Below are 22,538 nucleotides of genomic sequence, written 5' to 3' on the forward strand. Positions count from 1 at the left end.
ATTCCTCATCCCGATCTCATAGTCTTATGTGTGTCCATGTATTTATAACGTGTCGTGGAAAAAAATCACTAACTTTTAACTCTAACTTAGCACTCTGAACAAAAAACAGCGGAGAATGGTCTGAGATGAGAAGTGGCCGTTGTGGCCTTTTATTCACAAGTCCTCCTGGTACAGCTCTGAAAAATGCACAGAGACTAAGTGTAGCCAGGCAGGAGTTGCGAATGATGGATGTCCTCTGCAGCGGAGACTCCACGACCCAGGCCTTGGGGAGAAGGTGCGCACGTTCTGAGGATTTTCCTCTTGGGGAAAGTTTTGTAAGTTATCAAAACACCTCCTTTTTTCATATGGCCAACCCTGGCCGGGCGTCTGCCCCCTATGTAAATGGAAGACCCCCTTGTAGCCAATCAGTATACACTCAATAAATTATATTGGTGGATGAGCTCACCAAGCTGTCACAAATATTATTAAATAATTTGCAGTAGGCCTGTGTCGTGTCTGCGCATGTGCACAACACCATCCTTTGACTTCTGCCTGACAACACATGGGATCTTCATGAAAATTCACCACAAACGACAAACACTGAGATTGTGTGCTCATTACTGTATAGTCTCTGGAAGCCACACACACAAGGCCAAACATCTGTGGCTGGAACACCCCCCCCAATCACAAACAATGCAGAGCAATGGCAAATGTTGCCAGTGAAGAAGTTACAGACCCCAATTCCCCACGTTAGTGAAAGAGTCCGTTTAGGAGTAGAAAAACAGCCCTCACCAATGCAATACACCCCTGATGGAATACACAGACCACAACTACTAACACTAAGAGCAGAAACCCAAAATAACGTGTGGGGATTGTCAATAAAGATTTTGCCCTGTTCTTGTTATGTGGAAATGGAAGAAAAGGGAATGTGGGTGCTGCCTGTCCAACCCTGCCAATTGTGCCTCTGAAGTAGGCTACTTGTTTCCTTTCAAAACATTACAAAAGCTCCAGGTCCTCAGCAAGTTCTCATTAGTCCTGTACTACCTAATCACGTTACAAAAACAGGCAACCGAGTATAATTGCTCTAAATTTATATGTATTTTTACTTTTCCCTCCCCTCCAAAATATTTCTCTCCTTTTTGTCCATGCCTCAGAATGAGGTCAGAATGGAAGTGGAATGATGCATTTAGCCTGGGCGCTTTCACAGGGCATAGCAGGTATTGGACAGGAGCAACTTGAGTTGCGCCAAAGCAGGCTTAGTTATTTGGTGGCTCCACAATGGCGGGAGGCAGGGGGTCCGCCCCGGCTTTAGCTCTCCAAGCGACCCCATCACAAGGACCTGAGAGATCCCATTTGCAAGGGTGTGTGTGTGTGTGTGTGTGTGGGGGGGGGGGGGGCGTCACTCAATACTGCAGCTCAGCAGCTCAAGCTGCAAGATGGGTGGAGTGTGAAAGAAAGAGGAAAAAAGGTTCAGGACATGCATAACCTTATAGAAACAAATATATACATATATGTTACAAATGTATACATATATCATTTTAATGACTTTTTTGTTACTCGGATGTGTTTCTTTTTTTTTTTAAGAAAAAAAAAAAACGAAGTAGTTATAAATAAACCAGCAAAGATCAGCGTTATAATTCCAATCATCCCATTATAGATCTCTTCCTGATTTAAAATGTCAGAGTCTCCGCTTTGTCTATTGATGAGGTGCATTTTTAATCTACCCATAGACACAGAGAAATGAAAATGCTGGAGGCTATGTAAGCTGGGGATGGGTAGCCTGGAGACGCCGGTGCCTTCCGTGATGGGTCTAATTGCACAAGACCAGCAGCATCTGTTTGAGGTCAGAGGTCATGGTATGACACTCACAATAATGCTGCACGCCGACTTGCTGTTCTGTTGTCAATCAATCAAATCCCACTCCACCCCGCCCCCAGATAACAAACACATCACATGCAAGTGATGGACATTTCATTCACTCATCCAGTCAGTCAAAAGAGAAACAAGCATATTTGATCTTTTCTTTATTTGAATCCAGAGGTGCGTGCCAATAACTTTTTTTTTCCAGGCCATTCACATGTATGCATATATGACCCTGGGATACAATTCCTGATTATCTCATTGAACTAAAATGTTGAACATGACTCAGTCATGACCACAACAATGAGCCAAAGTCCTTATCTCAAACCTGAACAAACAAGAGCCAAGGTCATCTGTACATGTGTATTCGTGCTTCTTGCTTGTGTATTCTTACATTCTAACCACCACATCAACATGGCTCCCTTCTAGACTGCACAGTGTCCTGAAAATAATGTTTTCGTAAGAATGTAGTTGAGTCTATGGCTAGATATAAACTTATGCCTAAGCACAACATTTATTTACATCTTGTGTCACTCCTGAATGATCCTGTCAAGCCGGTTTAAGTTGGAGCTAAACACAGACAAAACAGGCACAATTTTTTGGCAATATCAGTGTAGCAAAAAAAAAAAAATTCAAAATTCTACACATTTTTAAAGTTTAGATTTCATTTACTTTTAAATTAATTGCTGGCCAAATATGCTTGAACTCACGATTATCCAAGGGGTAAATATTTAATCTTAATATTTCAAAACCTTTTTACCTATGGTGTTCCTACTGAGCAAGCTCCAGACTGACATTTTGGTCATTTTTTTTGTCAAGTTCTCTGATGAAATGCCAGAGGCTCCAGAACAATCTGTCAAATCTATCCTGAAAAAAAGTGAATACTGAATACATTCCATATAAAAAAAAAAGCATACCACACCCTGACAATGTGCTTCAATGGCCATCTACAACTACTATGTTATATTAATATATACACATCCTTGATAAAAATAAGTTTACTGGAGTTCCCAATTACATGGAAAAATAATTTAAAAATCACCTAGGTAATATGTTATTAACACAAAGGCATGTTTCTGTTTCACTATTTTATGGATGCCCATTGATGAGTGTGCACCATATTTTCTTGTTTACAGAGGGAGACAGAAGAAAGACGACGCAAACACACACACACACACAGAGTTCAGTGTCCTAGGGAGACAAACACATACAGTCTCCCTCTCACACACACACACACACAGAGTTCAGTGTCCTAGGGAGACAAACACATACAGTCTCCCTCTCACACACACACACACACAGAGTTCAGTGTCCTAGGGAGACAAACACATACAGTCTCCCTCTCACACACACACACACACAGAGTTCAGTGTCCTAGGGAGACAAACACATACAGTCTCCCTCTCACACACACACACACACAGAGTTCAGTGTCCTAGGGAGACAAACACATACAGTCTCCCTCTCACACACACACACACACAGAGTTCAGTGTCCTAGGGAGACAAACACATACAGTCTCCCTCTCACACACACACACACACAGAGTTCAGTGTCCTAGGGAGACAAACACATACAGTCTCCCTCTCACACACACACACACACAGAGTTCAGTGTCCTAGGGAGACAAACACATACAGTCTCCCTCTCACACACACACACACAGAGTTCAGTGTCCTAGGGAGACAAACACATACAGTCTCCCTCTCTCACACACACACACACACACAGAGTTCAGTGTCCTAGGGAGACAAACACATACAGTCTCCCTCTCTCTCACACACACACACACAATCCGCTGAAAGACTGCCCCCCCCCCCCCCCCCCCCCCCTCCCCTCACCCTGTCCTTGTCCCAAGGTAAGTGCTCATCTCACTCTCATGGGACCTGATATGTGGGATCTGTGCGTGTACACGGGGAGCAACGAGCCCCCAGTGCAGTCCTGGGGGGTTGGAGGGGGGTGGGGATGATGGGGGAGGGGGGGGGGCTTGTGTTTCCTCTCCTCACCCTGGTCAACCGTCCAACCAACCAACCTCCAAGCCCTCCTCCTCATCTCTGCTGAGCCCAGTGATGGAGGGGTGTGGGGATGAACGCACACACGCTGCCTCAGCAGGAGCAGTTCCCGCAGCCCTTGACGCTGTTGAGGATCTCGTCCTGGAGCTTCTTGCGCTCCTCCTCCTTCTTGGAGAGCCGCTCCGCCTCGGGCTTGGCCTTGCCGCCGGACGCGTCCTCGGCAGAGTCGTTCAGCGCGCGGCTGTTCTGCGTGTTCCAGAGGTCGGCGTACAGGCTGCCTGGCGTGGCCAGCAGGGCCGAGTGACTGCCCCGCTCCCCAACCTTACCCTGGGGAGAGACAAAACACAGTTGAGGAAGGGACAGACAGAGAGAGAGAGAGAGAGAGAGAGAGAGAGAGAGAGAGAGAGAGAGAGAGGGCAGGCATTGGGTGAGAAATAATTGAGGCTAATCAAGGCTAAAACATGCTCCTAATATTGGAGACTTCACTGGGGGACATGTCACATATAGTATATGTGACATGACATAGAGCGAGCTCAGCAAGAGAACCAGAGATGCAGATGTTTGTACGCAATGAGAGAGTATGTGTAACGTTAAGATGTAAATTAGGAAAAAAAAAATTCCATTAGGATGCCACACATGATCCACTGGGTTGGTGCACATTGCAGTGCAGAGGAGGGGGTTAACAAGTCTGTGTGTCTACATGTGTGTGCTCAACTCATGTGTGTGTGTTTCAAGCATGATAATGAGAGATAAATGGGGGGGGGGGGGGGTGTATGGGTGTGTGCTTGACTCGTGTGTGTGTGTGTGTGTGTGCGTGCGACAGTGAAAAGGATGCCTTACGATGAAAGCAAAAGTGCTACCCGACCACGAAGAACACAACAGTGGGCAGACAGACGGCCAGAGAGAGAGAGTGTGAGAGATTGGAGCGAGGGAGTGAAGGAAGTCTGTGAGAGAGACAGGGAGAAAGAAAGAGAGAGAGAATGCATTTGGGTGTGATAAAAAAAGATGGAGATGGTGAGAGAAAGAAACGAAAGAAAGAAAATAAGGGAAGATAAAAGAGTGAGTGAGCACAAAGGAGAGAAAACAGAGAGAGAGAGAGAGAAAGATGAAATGACAGAGAGAAAGAGGGACACGGAGACTGACTGATGGAGGGAGAGAGAGAGAGAAAGCGAGACTGCATGAGAGAAAGAGAGAGAGAGAGAGAGAGAGAGAGAAAAAGTGAGACTGCATGAGATAGAGAGAGAGAGCAAGTGAGACTGCATGAGAGAGAGAGAGAGAGAGAGCAAGTGAGACTGCATGAGAGAAAGAGAGAGAGAGAGAGAGAGCAAGTGAGACTGCATGAGAGAAAGAGAGAGAGAGCAAGTGAGACTGCATGAGAGAAAGAGAGAGAGAGAGCAAGTGAGACTGCATGAGAGAAAGAGAGAGAGAGAGCAAGTGAGACTGCATGAGAGAAAGAGAGAGAGAGAGCAAGTGAGACTGCATGAGAGAAAGAGAGAGAGAGCAAGTGAGACTGCATGAGAGAAAGAGAGAGAGAGAGAGAGAGAGAGAGAGCGCGCAAGTGAGACTGCATGAGAGAGAGAGAGCAAGTGAAACTGCATGAGAGAAAGAGAGAGAGAGCAAGTGAAACTGCATGAGAGAAAGAGAGAGAGCGTAAGTGAGACTGCATGAGAGAGAGAGAGCAAGTGAGACTGCATGAGAGAAAGAGAGAGAGAGAGCAAGTGAGACTGCATGAGAGAAAGAGAGAGAGAGCAAGTGAGACTGCATGAGAGAAAGAGAGAGAGAGAGAGAGAGAGAGAGCGCGCAAGTGAGACTGCATGAGAGAGAGAGAGCAAGTGAAACTGCATGAGAGAAAGAGAGAGAGCGTAAGTGAGACTGCATGAGAGAGAGAGAGCAAGTGAGACTGCATGAGAGAAAGAGAGAGAGCGCAAGTGAGACTGCATGAGAGAAAGAGAGAGAGAGCAAGTGAAACTGCATGAGAGAGAGAGTGAGAGAGAGAGCAAGTGAAACTGCATGAGAGAAAGAGAGAGAGCGCAAGTGAGACTGCATGAGAGAAAGAGAGAGAGAGCAAGTGAAACTGCATGAGAGAGAGAGTGAGAGAGAGAGAGAGAGCAAGTGAAACTGCATGAGAGCGAGAGAGCAAGTGAAACTGCATGAGAGAGAGTGAGAGAGCAAGTGAAACTGCATGAGAGAGAGAGAGAGAGAGAGAGAGAGAGAGAGAGAGAGAGAGAGAGAGAGAGAGAGAGAGAGAGAGAGAGAGAGAGAGAGCGCAAGTGCAGCCCAGAAAAAGCCACACAGGCTGTGTGTGGGTGTGGCAGCAGTCTTTAAAGACTCCCGGCAACAAAACAGTCTGAGTGGCGCTCACACACTGACAGCTGATGGTGAGGCTCAGCCTGCTTTGAGGTGCTGCTACTGCCTGCCTGGGTGCGCGGGTGGTGTGTGTGTGTGTGTGTGTGGTGTGTGTGTGTGTGTGTGTGTATGTATGTGGTGAGGTGGGGGGTGGGTGCACGCCTTGCATCGCCTCCACGCTAGCTCACACACGCTCACTCGAGTAACGGCAATGACAGACCTGATTGGAATTGCCGTTGGTATTTATAGAACGGATTAGCCCACATTGCATTAGAAAAGGTGGAAGGCACGTTGCGTTCGCCATGAATAAGGATATTCACACATGGAAATATGGCATCTTGATTGTTTTTCCTCTCCTCCTCTTTCTTTTTGGAATAAACGCCATTATTTATGTCTAAAGTGAAGTTGCTTTGGGTGCTCTCCTCATGAGGGAGGGAGGGAGAGAGAGAGGGAGAGGGAGAGATGGAGGGATGAGGGAGAGAGAGGGAGAGATGGAGGGATGGTGAGGAGGTGGGATGTGTAAACAGTGTTGGTTCCCTTTCCCGCCTACGCACCCAACAAGGGACACTGTCAAGCACACACGCATGCAAGAGCACACACACAAACACACTCACACACACACGCGCACACACACGCGCACACACACACAAACACGCGCACACACACACACGCGCACACACACGCGCACACACACGCAGAAACAGAAGTGAGGTGCTGCCACCACAGGATGCAGGCAAGGAACAGTTCTACTCATTATTCTAACGAGCTCAATCTCCACACACAAATGGGTGTGTGTTCTCTGTGTGTGTGTGTGTGTGTGTGTGTGTGTGTGTGTGTGTGTGTGTGTCTCTGTCTCTGTCTGTTTCTTTTACCCACACACACAAATCTGTGATAGAAGCCTTACAGTCGTATTAACTGACTGACACACACACACACACACACACACACAAATGGGTGTGATAGAAGCCTTACAGTCATATAAACCGACACACACACACATGAATGGGCTTCTTAGTAGGTATTTTGTCAAAGGGAGGTTCAGGAGGCTTCATTTTAAAACCTGAGGACACCAGACCAGTTCTCTCCTGCCCTCCCTCTATTCTCTGTACCTCTTCCAGCACCTCTCTTTCACACACACGCTCTTTCCATTTAATACACACATACTTACAAACATTCCTCTCTCCTAAAGAGACAGACACTCTCTTTTCAAATAACACATACACACACACTCCTGTGACCTGTTTGACAGAACACACACACATACATAGCTCTCTGTCCCTGCTCTGTGCTGTGTGTGTGTGTGTGTGTGTGCGTGTGTGTGTGTGTGCGTGTGCGTATGTGTGTGTGCGTGGAGGGTAACTGATTTTACCTTATTGAGCACGATAATCTCGTCGGCGTCCACAATAGTGGACAGTCTGTGTGCAATGAAGACAGATGTCCTGTCCTTCACCAGATCCTTCATGGAATTCAGAATGTTCTGGAGAAACAAAGAGGACAGAACTCAGAACAACAAGCTGTCAGTTCCAGATTTTTATTTTATTTTTTTCCATTTTCAGACAGCGGGGTGGAAACTCGTTTCTGAAATGAAAGTTTGTCTTGGTCTTAAGCAACTCCGTGGGTGGTCAGAGTTCGAGCAATGCTGTGTAAACAGAGTTTTCCTGTGCCTCTCGATGTGTCACGTCTGGGGCAATAACAAACATCCGAGTGACTGACAGGATTTTTATGAAGTCCACCTTTAAGATGCAAAAAGAGGTGACTGAGCAAACAGTCACCTTCTGCAATAACACTGACAGCCACCTTCCCTTCATAAAAAGTAATTGAGCTTCAGGCAAGGTGTGCAAATACCTCTGAATAAAAAGGACTCAACAGGAGCACAATCGATGCAGAGTTGCATGCTGCATGAGTACACATGGCTGAGCCTCAGCGGGCAGAGGAGTAGTACTCAGACACAGTCATGGGGAAATGGTCAAGGCCAAATGCATTAACCCTACCAAAAAAAAGACTGACCATTTTACTCACTAGTTTTTTTGTAATAATCTCAAACAACTGAATTAAAAGCTTGGATGGTAGATCTTGCGAAAAGTAATGAACATGTAAACACACACACACACACACACACACACCTCCTCTGTGATTGAGTCCAGAGAGGATGTGGCTTCATCGTACAGCAGAATGGGCGGGTTCTTCAGAACTGCCCGAGCAATGGCCACTCTCTGCTTCTCTCCTCCTGAAAAACACAACCAATCAACAGACAGATTAACCTCAGCCACATAAGAGACCTAACAATCACACTCCTCCACAGTCATTGCAGCGGAGAGGGACCCATCACCAACATTAAACCCATTTTAACAGATCAGGTTAAAAAAGGGCCAACTGCAAAAAAACAACACATTTCAGACACTGTTATTTTGACTCTTAACTGATATTGACTGAAGAGATGGTGTACCTGAGAGTTTGAGGCCCCTCTCTCCGACCTGCGTTTCGTACCCATGGGGCATCTTGAGGATGGCATCGTGGATGCCCGCCAGTTTGGCTACACTATACACGTCCTCGGTGGTGGCGTGGATGTTGCCATACTGCAAGTTGTAGTATATCGTGTTGTGGAACAGAACTGCGTCCTGCGGGCAAAACAAACAAACACATGAGCAAAGGCATAAACAAACAGTTTATCAGGTTTGTTTACACTCGTGGTTGGTTATATGGCATCCCCCATGTCTTATTTCTAAAAGCAGATGCACTAAAAAGCATTTTTTAGAAGTGACTAATCCAGCACTGTTTACTGCTAATTTATTGCCCATGAATATTCAGCAATGACTTACTTGCAGATATCACCATAACTAAAAACACAGCACAATGAAGAGCCTGCTGCTTGGACTAACAAAAAAAAAAAAACGATCCATCCTCACTTGACTTGAGGTTGGGGTTTTCTGGGTGTTTCCACTACGACAGAGTGAATGTGTGTGTGTGTGCCAAAGATGGCAGGATGAAGAAGACATAAAACATGAGAATGTGTGTGTGTGAAAGAGAAAAACAAAGAGCACGAGAGAGAGAAAGAGAGAGAGAAGGAGAGAGCATAACAGAGCGCCTGAGACTGTGTGTGTGTGTGTGTGTGAGAGTGTGTGTGTGTGTGTGTGTGTGTGTGAGAGTGTGTGTGTGAGAGTGTGTGTGTGTGTGTGTGTGTGTGTGTGTGTGTGAGTGAGTGAGTGAGTGAGTGAGTGAGTGAGTGAATTTCTGACCTGAGGGACCACACCCACTGCCTTCCTCAGGCTGTCGAGGCTCACATCTCGGATGTTCTGCCCGGCGATGTAGATATTGCCCTTCTGCGGCTCGTAAAAGCGGAACAGCAACCTCACGATGGTGCTCTTCCTGTCTCAGGACACAACACACACATCAGGGTCAACATGAAAATTACAATTCATACACATACAAACAAATATATTTATAGGATGCGCGCGCGCACACACACACACAGACGCACAAACACGCACAGAGGGGAAAAAAAAAAAAAACTGTACATGCTAAATATCAACTAAGTGAGTTTGAATTGTCCGGCATCAGTGGTTCCTTTGAATACATCATGCGTATTCAGTCTATATAAAATTCACATCACATGCACAGACACATTCTCTACCTTTGTAAGGAGCGTTTTTGTGCCTAGTTACATTTCATCCTTAAAACATGTCACAAAGTGTTGATTCCCCTCCTATTAATGGTAACCTATTTGTGTTTAAACCACCAATGGAACAAACACATACACACACACGCAAACGTGCACACACACGAAACCATTGGACACCAATATCTCACTCACAAAAATGTAGGTGTATACACAGATTAGCACGCAGATAAACAAAACAGATGCGGACACACAGAGAGGTAAACAACATTCATACCACTATATCGGAACTCCCCCTATTATCGTCGGTCCCGTATTTCCGCCGTCTTGCGTGTAGGTGTCACTTAATATCCATTTCTATACAAACCAAGACGGCGGATTTCTAAAGAAACGCAAGCACCCACACCATAGGTGTATCTAAATTAGCTATGCACCAAAAATTACATTTTACCCTGACTCGAAGAGCTGTAAACAGTGTTGTAAGACTGCATGTACACAACCGCTTGGAGCTCCAGTGGAATTTTAATTTCATGATGAGAATTTCATGTGCCGTTGAAACGGCGTAAATAGGCGACCCATTAGGCCAGCACTATAACGAGCGTGGTAAACAAAATCGGATATTTCAGACAGTAAATGCTCCCGTTAAGAACCAAACCAGATTTTGTTCAAATCTACACACCTATGGCTACTGAAAAAATGTAAGGTTCATTTAGCAAATTTTATTTTGAGGTGTTAAAAAACATCATTGTTTTAGAATTTCTGAACAAAAGTGGTGATAATTGGGGGTGTCACTTTATCCAGAGATACAGTGCTGGGAATCACAGTACCGTTCAGATGAGTTCTCAGAAAAGATAAATGCAAAGTAACAACACCTCAGCAGCAGCCTGACCCCAAACAAACATGGACACTCACCCTGACCCGCTGCCTCCAACAATGGCCACCTTCTTCCCAGCAGGCACCTCGAAGGACACCCCGTCGAGGACCTTTTGTCCGTCCAAGTACTCAAAGTAGACATCCTCAAACCTGATGGAGGCGTCCTGGGGGGCGACCAGCAGTGGGGGCGCCAATTCTCTCTCCTGTGACACACACACACACACACACACACACACACACACACACACACACACACACACTTTGAGCTGCGGTCTTATTCTTGTGTAGACACTCCGCCCCGTAGGGGCTTTTCCAGTAACAGTGAGAGTAAACACACACACACACATACACAGACCTTTTACTACAGAAACACTGCAATTTCAATTTAAACTAGCTAAATTCCCCATAATATGGCTTTTAATATGCCTTTGACTGAGCATCTACAGTTCCCACTTTGGCCACATATGTCACGTAACATATAAAAACAAACAAACAAACAAATAATTAAATACATAAATAAGACTCTAAATAAACAAACAGCAAAAACACCACAATCAATTCTAGTACCCTGAGTGGTTTGAAAAATTGGTACTGAAATTGTTTAAAACCTAAAAATGGCTCTCTCTTGAGGCACTGCGTGTGATTTGTAAAAATCCAGAAAGAACTCATTCTCTCTTTCTCACACACACACACACACACAAAGCACACACACTCTCTCTCTCACACACACACACACACAGAGACATTTCTGCAGCTGTCATTACAGCAGTTTCCTCTAATTTTGACATCTACATTATCAAACGGACAAATGGGGCACAAAAAGCAGAAGAAAAGCTGAAACGAGTTGCCCAGTAAATGGCGTGATGCGCCACTGCTCCTCGCCGGGCGGGACAACGGGAGCCATTACCAAGGACCGCGAACAATCAGACACATCCAGTAATTCAGTATAATTACTGACCGCATACTAAATTAGACAAATTAAGAATGAGCATCAGTCCCGCCAAACCTGCTCTCCCCACCACACACACACTCCAATCCCCTGTCCCAACACACACACACACACACACACACACTCCAATCCCCTGCCCCTGACACAAAAACTGTGTCTATCCAGTTCTAACCGCGGATTCAGACCACGATCACTTTCGCTTCAAAATTGAAAAATAACATTCGAGGATGAGTCGTAGACCTGAGCGTGGTGGTGGTCAGGAGGACAAGGGGGGGTTTTATTGTACCAGTATGGCCCACCGGCAGGTAACCGCTGGGCAGTGCTGAAAAGAACCTGTGAATACTTCAACAGGGTCAACTTGGACGTGCGCTTAATGCAATTTGTTTTTGTTGAACACAGTCATCTGCACAAGGCATCTTAAAGACCTGCACACTGAACCTGAGAGCCAGAATAGTGGACTGTTGTCACTTTCACAATTCACTTTTTTTTCCACCCATGCCGTCAACAGTGCTGATATACAGATCTTAAGATTGTCTTAAGATAAGGCTTTGTGTGTGAATGAAAACACCTGCTTGAAACACCGTTTCCTTAACGCATCATTAACGCAGAAAGAAGATAAAAAAAAAACTGTTCAGGCTAAATATCATCTAAGTGAGTTTGAATTGTCTGGCATCAGTGGTTCCTTTGAATACATCAAACGTATTCAGTCGATATAAAATTCACATCATATGCACAGACACATTCCCTACCTTTGTAAGGAGCGTTTTTGTGCCTAGTTACATTTCATCCTTAAAACATGTCAAAAAGTGTTGGGTCCCCTCCTAATAATGGTAACCTATTTGTGTTTAAACCACCAATGGAACAAACACATAAAATATAAATGTATTTTCTCATTCTGTCAAGTGGCATCTTGAGAACCCTACATATGGACCTCATTAAAGCAATTCCAAAGCCAGTGTTAACGGCGTTGTGAATGCCTGGCAAGGTCATCAGTTTAACCAATATGTTTACATACTGTATACAAATGAAAGCTGGCCCTAACTGTGTCTGCTGTAATCAATTCATGGCTTTTTTCAGCTTTTCACAAAAACTCCCATCCAGATCTAAGCCAATGCCTGTGTGTGTGTGTGTGTGTGTGTGTGTGTGTGTGTGTGTGTCCTTACCTTAATCTTGGTATCAACACTAAGCAGAGTGAAGAGGGTGTTCATGTCGATGAGCGCCTGTCGTGTCTCCCTGTACACCGTACCCAGGAAGTTCAGAGGCAGGGACAGCTGGAAGAGCAGGCCGTTCACCATCACCAGATCTCCCACAGTCATGGTCCCTGTGACACACACACACACACATCAATTATCTTACAAGAGTGAGAGGGGTTCCATAGCATCAATTATCAATTCAATTATCAAATAATCTTTTGTACACAATGTCAAATGCTCCTTAAACACCTTCACTAGAAATGTATGCCATCTCTAAAGAACGCATGAAATAAAATAAAAATCACTAGCAAATTTTTGCCATCTCTAAAGAACTCTAAAAAAAAAAAAAAAACACCTCTAAACTAACGTTACAGCGCAAAACCAAGCTCCTCAGGGCAGAAACATACCCAGCACACACACACACACACACACACACTGCACAAACCCAATGGACCCGTGTATCCCCCCTCAGAGCCGGAGAACCTCTAAGCATTACAAACATGCTGGTCTCAGGAGCTTCCTCATCGTAAACACTCAGTTCTCAGTGTTCCTTCAGAAGTTGTGCTAATGCACACAACATTGTGTGCTTTCCTTATGTAAGTGCAAAAAGCACAGATTCCCACAGTGTCAGAGTCCCAGGACCCTCCAACTTAAATTCAAGACTTCAATACTACTTCAAATTAAATTTAATACCAACTTCACTTTTTCAGGCTAACATTACAAATGCAAGCCTAGCCTATCCTATTATATTTGATAAAGTTGATTTGAAATGACCCAGTTAGTTTGTTTAACTAACCATGTTGTGAGAACAGTGTTCATATTACATGTTAAACTGTTCCCTGTAGGATGAACATGACATGATAATCATTATTGCTTTCGTCTTGGAATGACACATGCCAGCTTAGGAGCAATTCATCTTTTATTCACATTAGCCTTTAATATACTGATAAAGTTCCCTGTTGAATTTGCTCCACCTAAATTTTTCATTCATGTGTTCTTCATCACAGAAACTCATTGTAGCCTATACAGCTCAACACAGTAGCCCACATCTATTTTTTCATATGCAAAAACGGCAACATAAGATTAGCGGTCTAATATTGATAACGTCCACAACATTAGAATAAAACATGCTGCTACATTGCTACGCTAATTCATGCGCTTGTACACACTTTCACTTTAATAGAGTGAATGACTGAGGGATGAAAGTTCCAAAAAGCGAATAAAAGCGATAGTTTGTTTATTTTCTGAAGAGACGCATATTTTCCCCTTGAGATCTACAATATCATGCAGTATCATGAAATTAATTGATGTTATGGTACCCATTAAATCCAGGGGTGTAGTAGTAAAATAAGAGATGGGTAAACTATGAATTCTGTGATCTCGGTGCGCCATGCGGTATCAGATTTTTAAAAAAGGCATTCAGAACATGTTCGATGGTGGAAGTTATTGTCCAATGTTTATAACAATACCAGTCGTATTAAATGGTTCCTAGAGTGTCGATGAGTGTACATATTGTGAATGTGGATAATACAGTGTGATATTTGAAAGTAGCAACTGGTGGATAAACTCTAATACTGTAAAAGGTGGATAAACTCTATTTCTGAAATTTCAGAGGTGGATAAACTGCGTTTACTTGCGTTTAGCCTCCACCAAGGTCTACCAAAAAATAAGACATTGTGAATGAAATTCAAGACTTTGTAGACAAAATTCAATACTTTTAAGGCCTTAATTTGACAATATTAAATTGAAGACTTTTTCAATACTTTTAAGACCCCACGAGCACCCTGGTCAGCCCATTCTGCTGGCATAATTGAGAGCTGCCGACAGAGAGACAAGGACCTGATAACATCAAGGCCGCAGGCTTCAGCAACTACTATTCAAAACGTGTACTCCAACGTGCACGCCAAGGACGAGGACAAAGTACATTGCGCTGAATGAGCAAGAAAAAGCTGCCTTCTAGGGACGTGTTCGGTGTTAAATCTTCATCATTTAATGCTTTCATGTGCTGTTAGTTATTATTGTAGTTTTCTTGAAATAAGTTTGACAAAAAGTTGCCGTCTGCTCCTGTGGCTTGATGGGTACCACAGTGCCCTGACCACTCCAAGATCAGCCATTTAAAAAGAGAGTACGCACACTGATGATGGCAATGGATATTTACACTGCACTGTGAGTCACACTGAATACAAAAGACCAGGCAAATGAATATATCCTAAGAAAAACAACATTCTTGATAAAGCAACAATATGCCATCATTTGTCACCTTTGAGGTGTGTCAGTATAGGCAACACGTTTTTGTATAGTCTGTAAGCTTATTTAAATGGTGTATGGGCATGTGTAGAGCCAATAACAACACGGACATTCCCACTAACTAATAACTATGTGAATATGGATTGTCTGGCATCAGTGGTTCCTTTAAATACATCAAATGTATTCAGTCGATATAAAATTCACATCATATGCACAGACACATTCTCTTCCTTTGTAAGGTATTTCTTTCACTAATCCTGTCAAAAAGTGTTTTTTTTCCCCAGGTTCCTGCCTAGTAGAAGTAGTCTACAGCAAAAGTGTTTTTAAAGCAACACCACAGAGTTTTTTGTACCTTATAAGAATGTTTCCAAAACTGTTTCAGTGGTTCATCAACTTGTAACAGGGTGAACGCCACTTCTGCATTCGCTTCACGGCTGTCTATCGGCTATAACCGCACTATGCAAGTTTGCCAGATCGGGTAGCGGATCTGTAGTTCGATGGAATGAGACATAAGAAACTACAAATTTGACTTGCATCTGATGTCGCAATACATTGTACTTTCATAAATGCAACATATTCTACCTTGTCTGTGGACATTGTTATTTGCAAAGCCGGTGCTGGATAAACAAATAGCATGCGTGCAACAGAGGAAAAGTTCTTTGGTGTTGTTTTAAGGAATCCTTTGACTGAACAAAAACATAAATGTACTCGTTTTGTCAGGTGGCATTCTAAGAATCAGTAAACCGCTACTATAGCAATCTGCAATGCAATCAGAGTGATCAATTAAAGTGTAATTAATTAAAAACATAAACAAACAAACAAACAAACAAACAAACAAACAAACAAACATACATATGTAAACCACAACTCTTTAATGAGAAATGACAAAGACGGGCTGTGGCCTCCTACCTGCCATGATGCCCTTGCTGGCAAGCACCATGATGGCGGTGAGGCCCACAGTGAAGATGGCGCTTTGGCCGAAGTTGAGCATGGCCAGGGTGGACGTGGTCTTGAGTGAGGAGGACTCGTACACCTTCAGGAAGTTGTCGTACCTCTCGGCCTCGTACTTCTCGTTGTTGAAGTACTGTTAGGGGGGGGAAAAAAAAAAAGAGGTTTTGAAAAGTCGGTTCTAAAATAGGGATAGAAAGGAAGGAAGACATCTTGGGTAGAGGGAGCTGCTGGGTTAAAAGCTTTGAGGCTTGGTGCACGCACGTCTGTGTGTGTGAGTGTGCGTGTGCGTGTGCGTAAGTATGTTGAGAAGTGAATGCCACTCATTTTTGGAAAGTGTTAGAGTGACCTTTCTGGGGTGGATTCAAGAAAAGCTCACATCGAGGCTGAGCCACAACAGAGGCAAGCCAAAGGGACAAAAGGTGGATAAAACATCAATAATGGCGAGCTCAGCAGCAAGCGCGAGAACCAACTAAGCTCCCTCTCGCAATCTCATGTCTGGGACGGAGCAGACAAAGTCAGGGCCAGGAACAGGAAGCAATGCCTGAGATGGAGTCAGTGAGAGAAAGTGGGAGATATTGAAAACAGAAGAAAGATGGAAAGCAAAAATGTTGGGTCTAAATAACTATGTGAGTATGAACTGTCCGGCATCAGTGGTTCCTTTGAATACATCATGCATATTCAGACAATATAAACTTCACATCACATGCACAGACACATACTTTTGTAATTAGGGTGTATTTTTACACCTTGTACAACAAGGGTATTAATACAAGATTGTTAGATCTTCATAGTTTTTAATTTATCACAAAAACATTGTTGGCAGTTGCTTTGTAGACAACGCAGACAACACAGGTGGCTTCCCGCTTTCCCGTTAAGATTCCTCCTCGGTTGTGAGAGGTCCTGCTGAAAGACCTCTGAGGTAGGCGTAGGAACTAGGGAATTGTCCCGGTGTTTGTTTTTCTTTTGTATCAGTGTTTTGTTTTGTTTGTTTGTCATTAGTGTCTTAACATAACCTGCCGGTAGCCTAAAAAAATAAAATAAAGGAAAAAACCCTCTTTTGGATACAATCTGCTGCATTTATCCGTCATTCAGTCCTGACCAATCCACCTGCTCGGGCACACTCCGTTACAATGATATATATAGTATAAGTATATATACTTTTTTGATCCCGTAAAGGGAAATTTGGTCTCTGCATTTATGAATTAGTGAAACACACACAGCACACAGTGAACACACAGTGAGGTGAAGCACACGTTAACCCGGAGCAGTGAGCTGGGTGCTACAGCGGCTCCCGGGGAGCAGTGAGGGGTTAGGTGCCTTGCTCAAGGGCACTTCAGCTGTGGATGTGGGCATGGGAGAGCAGTGCTCAACCACTTCCCCCGCCCACATTTTTCCTACTGGTCGGGGATCGAACCGGCAACCCTCCGGTTACAAGCCCGAAGCCCTAACCAGTAGGCCACGGCTGCCCCTAACCAGTAGGCCACGGCTGCCCCTAACCAGTAGGCCACGGCTGCCCCCTTAATGAAGGACAGTAGTAAGCGAAACTACTTTCATATTGTCCGTTTTATGTTACCACAGTAGCTTGTCTATACATCTATATGCCCCTTCCCTAATGTACGCACAAGGAGAAACAAGGAAAGAAGGAGAAGAAGTCAAAGACGGAGAAGAAGAAGTCAAAGACAGAAGAAGTCAGAGGAGGAGGAGGAGAAGAAGAAGTCAGAGGAGGAGGAGAAGAAGAAGAGGAAGGAGAAGGAGAGGAAGAGGAAGAGGAAGAAGAGGAAGAAGAAGAAGAAGAGCCGTTGAATCACAGCTTAATTAACTTATTTTCTCCAGACATGGAAAAACATCCACTGAAGTGGCGCTACATCAGGCTTCAGCAAAAGTCTCCATCTTATGAAGGCCACTGCAGAGAGACTTCCCGCTCCAGCTCCTGGCCAAATGAGAATGCCACCGCCTCAAAAGAACGACAGAGATAGAAAGAAAGGAAGGAAGAGTGAAAGAAAACTGCAGCAGCTTATCGGTGTGCTATGATAATGCCAGCCAGCATTCTGTTTAAAGCCCTGTTTTCCCTTTACATATATCCCACCTCATTAGCGGCCCTGACTTAGGAATCCCCATTTGTTGTGGCAGGGATCAAATACCCACAAACACACACTTATATACACACACACACACACACACACACACACACACACACTCACTCTAACACGCCATCCTAACCCCCAACTGTAACTTCACCAGCAACTGCATATTTTATTCATGGGACCCACACAGACAACCAAACTTATCAGGCAACGTGGGCCAATTAGGCATGATGGGCGCACAAGATGAAATGTGTGTGAAGGTGGCGGCTGCCACAACAATGAACGAGAGAGAGAGAGAGAGAGAGAGAGAGAGAGAGAGAGAGAGGGAGAGAGAGAGGGAGAGAGAGAGGGAGAGAGAGAGGGAGAGAGAGAGGGAGAGAGAGAGGGGGACAGGGAGGGAGAGAGAGAGAGAGAGGGAGGGAGAGAGCGGTGTGTCATAAACGAGCACTGAGGAGTGCCAGGAATTACACATTTACCGATTAACATCTAGGATAAAAGACAAGGGAACACAGGAACATTCAGAGAGGGGGGGGGGGGGGGTGGAGGAGGGGTGCACAGACAGAGTGAAGGAACAGAGAGAGAGAAAGAGAGAGAGAGAGAGAGAGAGAGAGAGAGAGAGAGAGAAGAACTAAGGAGAGACAGGGATGGGGACTGACTACAAGAGGGATGCAATGACAAGAGAAAGGGAAAGAGAAAAGGAGTGAGAGTGAGGGAGAGAAACAGGAGGTAGAGGGAGAGAGAGGGGGAGGGGAGGGGAGAGAGAGAGAGAGAGAGAGAGAGAGAGAGAGAGAGAGAGAGAGAGAGAGAGAGGCAGACAGAACAATCAGGTTGTATGGGAGCTTGTGTGAAAGTGGAACGGATTTTGAGTGGGTGGAGACCTAATTATGCATGCACCCTATCTTACAGTGATACTAAATTCAGCTGCACTGACACCGATGACACACACACACACACACACACATAAAGAATATATCTGGGCTGAAGAAACAAATAAACGAGGGGGAGGATATAAAAAAAAAAGAAAGAAAAAAAAATGGGAAGCAACGGAAGGATAAAATAGGTTGAGTGCTAAGACGCTAGAGAGGAGCAGGCGGGTGAGTGTGAGGCAAGGACATCCATCCAAATTACCGCTGCTTAAGGGGCCAAGAACAACAGGCCACACAAAGGGAGGAGGCTCAGCCCCTCAGTCCGTGCGGAGGACACCGAGAAAATGGCTCCATCTTTGATAAAGCAGTGTAAATGCGACCCACTGATTCCGCCTCAATTCATTCTCAATTACGGGCCTATTGCAGTGAAGAGTCAGAGAGGAGACTGAGGGGGAGAGAGGGAAGGAGGGAGAGAGAGAGGGAGGGAGAGAGAAAGAGAGAGAGAGAGAGAGATGGAGGGAGGGAGACGAGACAAAGGAAAATGCAGAGGAAGGGACTGGAAGAGAGATAGAGCAACCCACGTCCTCCCTTCACTTTCTTTGAAAGGCAATTAAAAGTGACATTAGTGCGGAGTAGATGTGTGTGAGAGAGTGTGTGTGTGTAACAAGAAGGTATGACAGTAAAATGAGATATGTGAAAGGGAGAGAGAGAGGGCTCACCTTGACTGTCTCATAGTTGAGCAGTGAGTCGATGGCGGCGTTGCCAGCCTCGTTGTCAGCCTTGTTCATCTCGATCCTGAAGCGCGTCCTGAAGAAAAAACATTGACATCACTACCTGTTGGGAAACTAAACTGCCAATAATCTATTGGCTTTCATCATCAAACATGTGGAAAAATAGTCAGTGCTACACTGACCCAACATGGAATTTAAGTAAAAATACACATAGCTAGCACTTTACAAGGGACATTAATGCTTTGACCCACATTCAGAACTTTGTGAGGACAATTCTAATCTTTTATGCAGCTGTTTCATGTAGTTGCTTAGAGGTAAGAGAATCTCAACACCACTGGAAGTTTGACGGCCTTTACCTCCACTGTGTAACAGCAACAGTGAACGCTGTGTATGCAGAAAGCGTGCCAAGGGTCACCGCAGCAAACTCGGCTCCGCACTTGTAATACTGCAACGGAAAGAAGGGCAAACACTCTCTTTATCACAACAGGGAGCCCACACAAGTACACAAGACAGAACTACAAACTCTTAAAAGGTGCAGTGTGCTATTCTTTTTCAATAAGTTGTTTTTGTCCAATTCTGCTCCTGAGCGCCCTCTGGATGTCAGCTGAGCGTGTGCACTGAGGAAATACTCTGCTGTTCGTACGCAGCGGTGGCACCGAAACCCAACATGATGTGTCAGACAGGGCTCGACAGTAACATTAGCAATCAAATTGGCAATCAAAGCAGCATTAGAAAGCTGCAAATCGATTGGTCGAGGCACGTGTGGAGGCTGGCGCTAACTAGTGTCGTCTTTATTTTAGTGCACAAACAGAGACAACTGAGAATAACAGGCCGTTAATAATGGGGCAACCATTCTTTTCCCTTTCGCAAACCAAAACCTCATGCCTGGTTGGCCAGCTGGCAACCACTTTGAAAAGCTAATGTTGAGCCATGGTCTCGGACCAAATTATAATCAATTACAGCCAATCAACATGCTGCTACAGAAAAATGGAGGGGGGGGGTGGGGGGGGGGGTTCAATTAGCTGTGTAGCTCAAATATCAAATATCAACAACCTTGTGGCCATTTTGGAGGTTTCTTTAATGCCTTTTTAGAGCCAGAGCTAATGATAAATTGCCCAAGCGCTCGGCTACCACTACGTTATGCATCTTTTCCCCTCTTCTCGGCCATTTCGGACTTAAGTGTTGCAAATGGGGGGGAAGTATGAGAGTAATTCCAGCTAATGTTTTCGCTGCTGGAGCGCGGTCCGTAGTCGAGCCTCGTTAGGGCCGCTGACATAATGACCTAGAGCGTGTTAATTACACACAGCACTGGTGGAGGGGAGAGAGGCAGACAGACACGCAAGGAGGACGTAACGAACGAACACACACACACACACACACACACACACACACACACACGCGCACACACACACCTTGCCAAAGAGGTGCATTGTCTCAAACAGTTCATCCACTCAGTTCACCTGAAGACCACCTGCGCCCAGCATTTATTACGGATATCATTAACAGAGGAGCTTTCAAATGAATTTGGTTGCACATTATACAATTCAGGTCTTCTTCTAACACAACTGCCACAGGCAGCGTACACAAAGTGTACAAAGCAACTGCCATTACTATACTGGTATATAAAATATAAAGAATAGATGCACACTCCTTTCTCTTTTACTTTTTATCGCTCAACACTTTGACAGGCTGCAGCCTTCATCATCTCAATGTAAACCAGCACCTAGTTGGTTGTGCATTCCCTCATTACGTTTTTCAAAGTTACTGGTGTATAGCAGTATATCTGTACTGCAATACCAACGTCTCCAGCAGCTGTGGCTTGGATCAGAGCTGATCTGATGTTTCACAGGGACGACCAATAAGCTATCCTGTGCCTTGTGATACGATGCGCTTCCAGGGACGACCAATAAGCTATCCTGTGCCTTGTGATACGATGCGCTTCCAGGGACTACCAATAAGCTATCCTGTGCCTTGTGATACGATGCGCTTCCAGGGACTACCAATAAGCTATCCTGTGCCTTGTGATACGATGCACTTCCAGGGACGACCAATACATGAGCGCTGAGGTCCTGTGTGAGTTACTGTAAGCACGGCACGGGCTCTGCATCAGACCACTCTGTCCGCCTGTCTGCCCTGGTCAACACCAGCATGATTAAAATAACGACCAGTTTGATCAAGGGTTGGCAGAACGATGGGAAAGTAAGACAGGGCAGTAAGACAGGGCAGTAGAACAGGGCAGTTTTTATGTGAGCGGTTTAAGCAGTCATGTGTGTGCATAGCTGAGCTTTGGGACTGCTCAACACACACAGAAAACTGAAGTCCTCAGGACTGAATGAGATTCTGCGGACAATTTGTTTATGTCCATTTGGTGTGAACCAAACAGAGATATGAACTACATACTGCTGCTGGTGTCTTCATCCAAACATGACCTTCGATTTCTGTATTAAGACTTGATGTAAACAAATTAAACAGAATCATGCCTTCTTTTAACAGTCATATAAATATCTTTCAAAAATAAAACATTACAGTTGGCACACAACGTTGCTTAGCAATGTTATGGCCCTTTCCCACTGACAATGGGCAACAAAATATTATCTGGGTCACTTTAATCAAAGGGCAATTTGCCATCATTTTCAAAAATGAACTAACCCTACTTATTACTTTTATACAGAAATACACCTATCTATGAGAACTCAGCCATCTTGGATTATTTCTTTGAATTTGAGTTTCAAGCAACCCAAGTCATGCCGTGTTCATTTGGATTACCAGTCGACATGTCACGCCGAGCTGGCGCCGTAGCAACCACTCATTTCTTGTCCCTGTAAATCGCT

General features: G+C 44.7%; 1 protein-coding gene and 3 non-coding genes across 4 annotated transcripts in view; all 4 read right to left on the minus strand.

Moving 5' to 3' along the window:
- Positions 1-3,644: 3,644 nt before the first annotated feature.
- Positions 3,645-22,538, minus strand: part of abcb7 (ATP-binding cassette, sub-family B (MDR/TAP), member 7) — a 40,160-nt gene continuing 21,266 nt past the window's right edge. The window contains exons 7-16 of the mRNA XM_042074187.1: positions 20,064-20,152; positions 19,696-19,783; positions 15,985-16,159; positions 12,799-12,956; positions 10,726-10,889; positions 9,434-9,563; positions 8,644-8,815; positions 8,321-8,424; positions 7,567-7,674; positions 3,645-4,178 (exon numbers count right to left, since the gene is read on the minus strand). Coding sequence (XP_041930121.1) covers positions 3,945-4,178; positions 7,567-7,674; positions 8,321-8,424; positions 8,644-8,815; positions 9,434-9,563; positions 10,726-10,889; positions 12,799-12,956; positions 15,985-16,159; positions 19,696-19,783; positions 20,064-20,152 — 1,422 coding nt within the window. The 3' untranslated portion in view covers positions 3,645-3,944. The remainder of the gene's footprint in view (positions 4,179-7,566; positions 7,675-8,320; positions 8,425-8,643; positions 8,816-9,433; positions 9,564-10,725; positions 10,890-12,798; positions 12,957-15,984; positions 16,160-19,695; positions 19,784-20,063; positions 20,153-22,538) is intronic.
- On the minus strand, positions 12,303-12,369 carry LOC121695093. The gene has a single exon (XR_006026012.1). It is a non-coding gene; the product is annotated as a small nucleolar RNA SNORD42 (small nucleolar RNA).
- Positions 15,224-15,290, minus strand: LOC121695095. The gene has a single exon (XR_006026014.1). It is a non-coding gene; the product is annotated as a small nucleolar RNA SNORD42 (small nucleolar RNA).
- LOC121695094 lies at positions 16,669-16,735 on the minus strand. The gene has a single exon (XR_006026013.1). It is a non-coding gene; the product is annotated as a small nucleolar RNA SNORD42 (small nucleolar RNA).

This window comes from Alosa sapidissima, chromosome 20 (genome assembly GCF_018492685.1).
Source record: "Alosa sapidissima isolate fAloSap1 chromosome 20, fAloSap1.pri, whole genome shotgun sequence".
Taxonomy (NCBI): Eukaryota; Metazoa; Chordata; class Actinopteri; order Clupeiformes; family Clupeidae; genus Alosa; species Alosa sapidissima.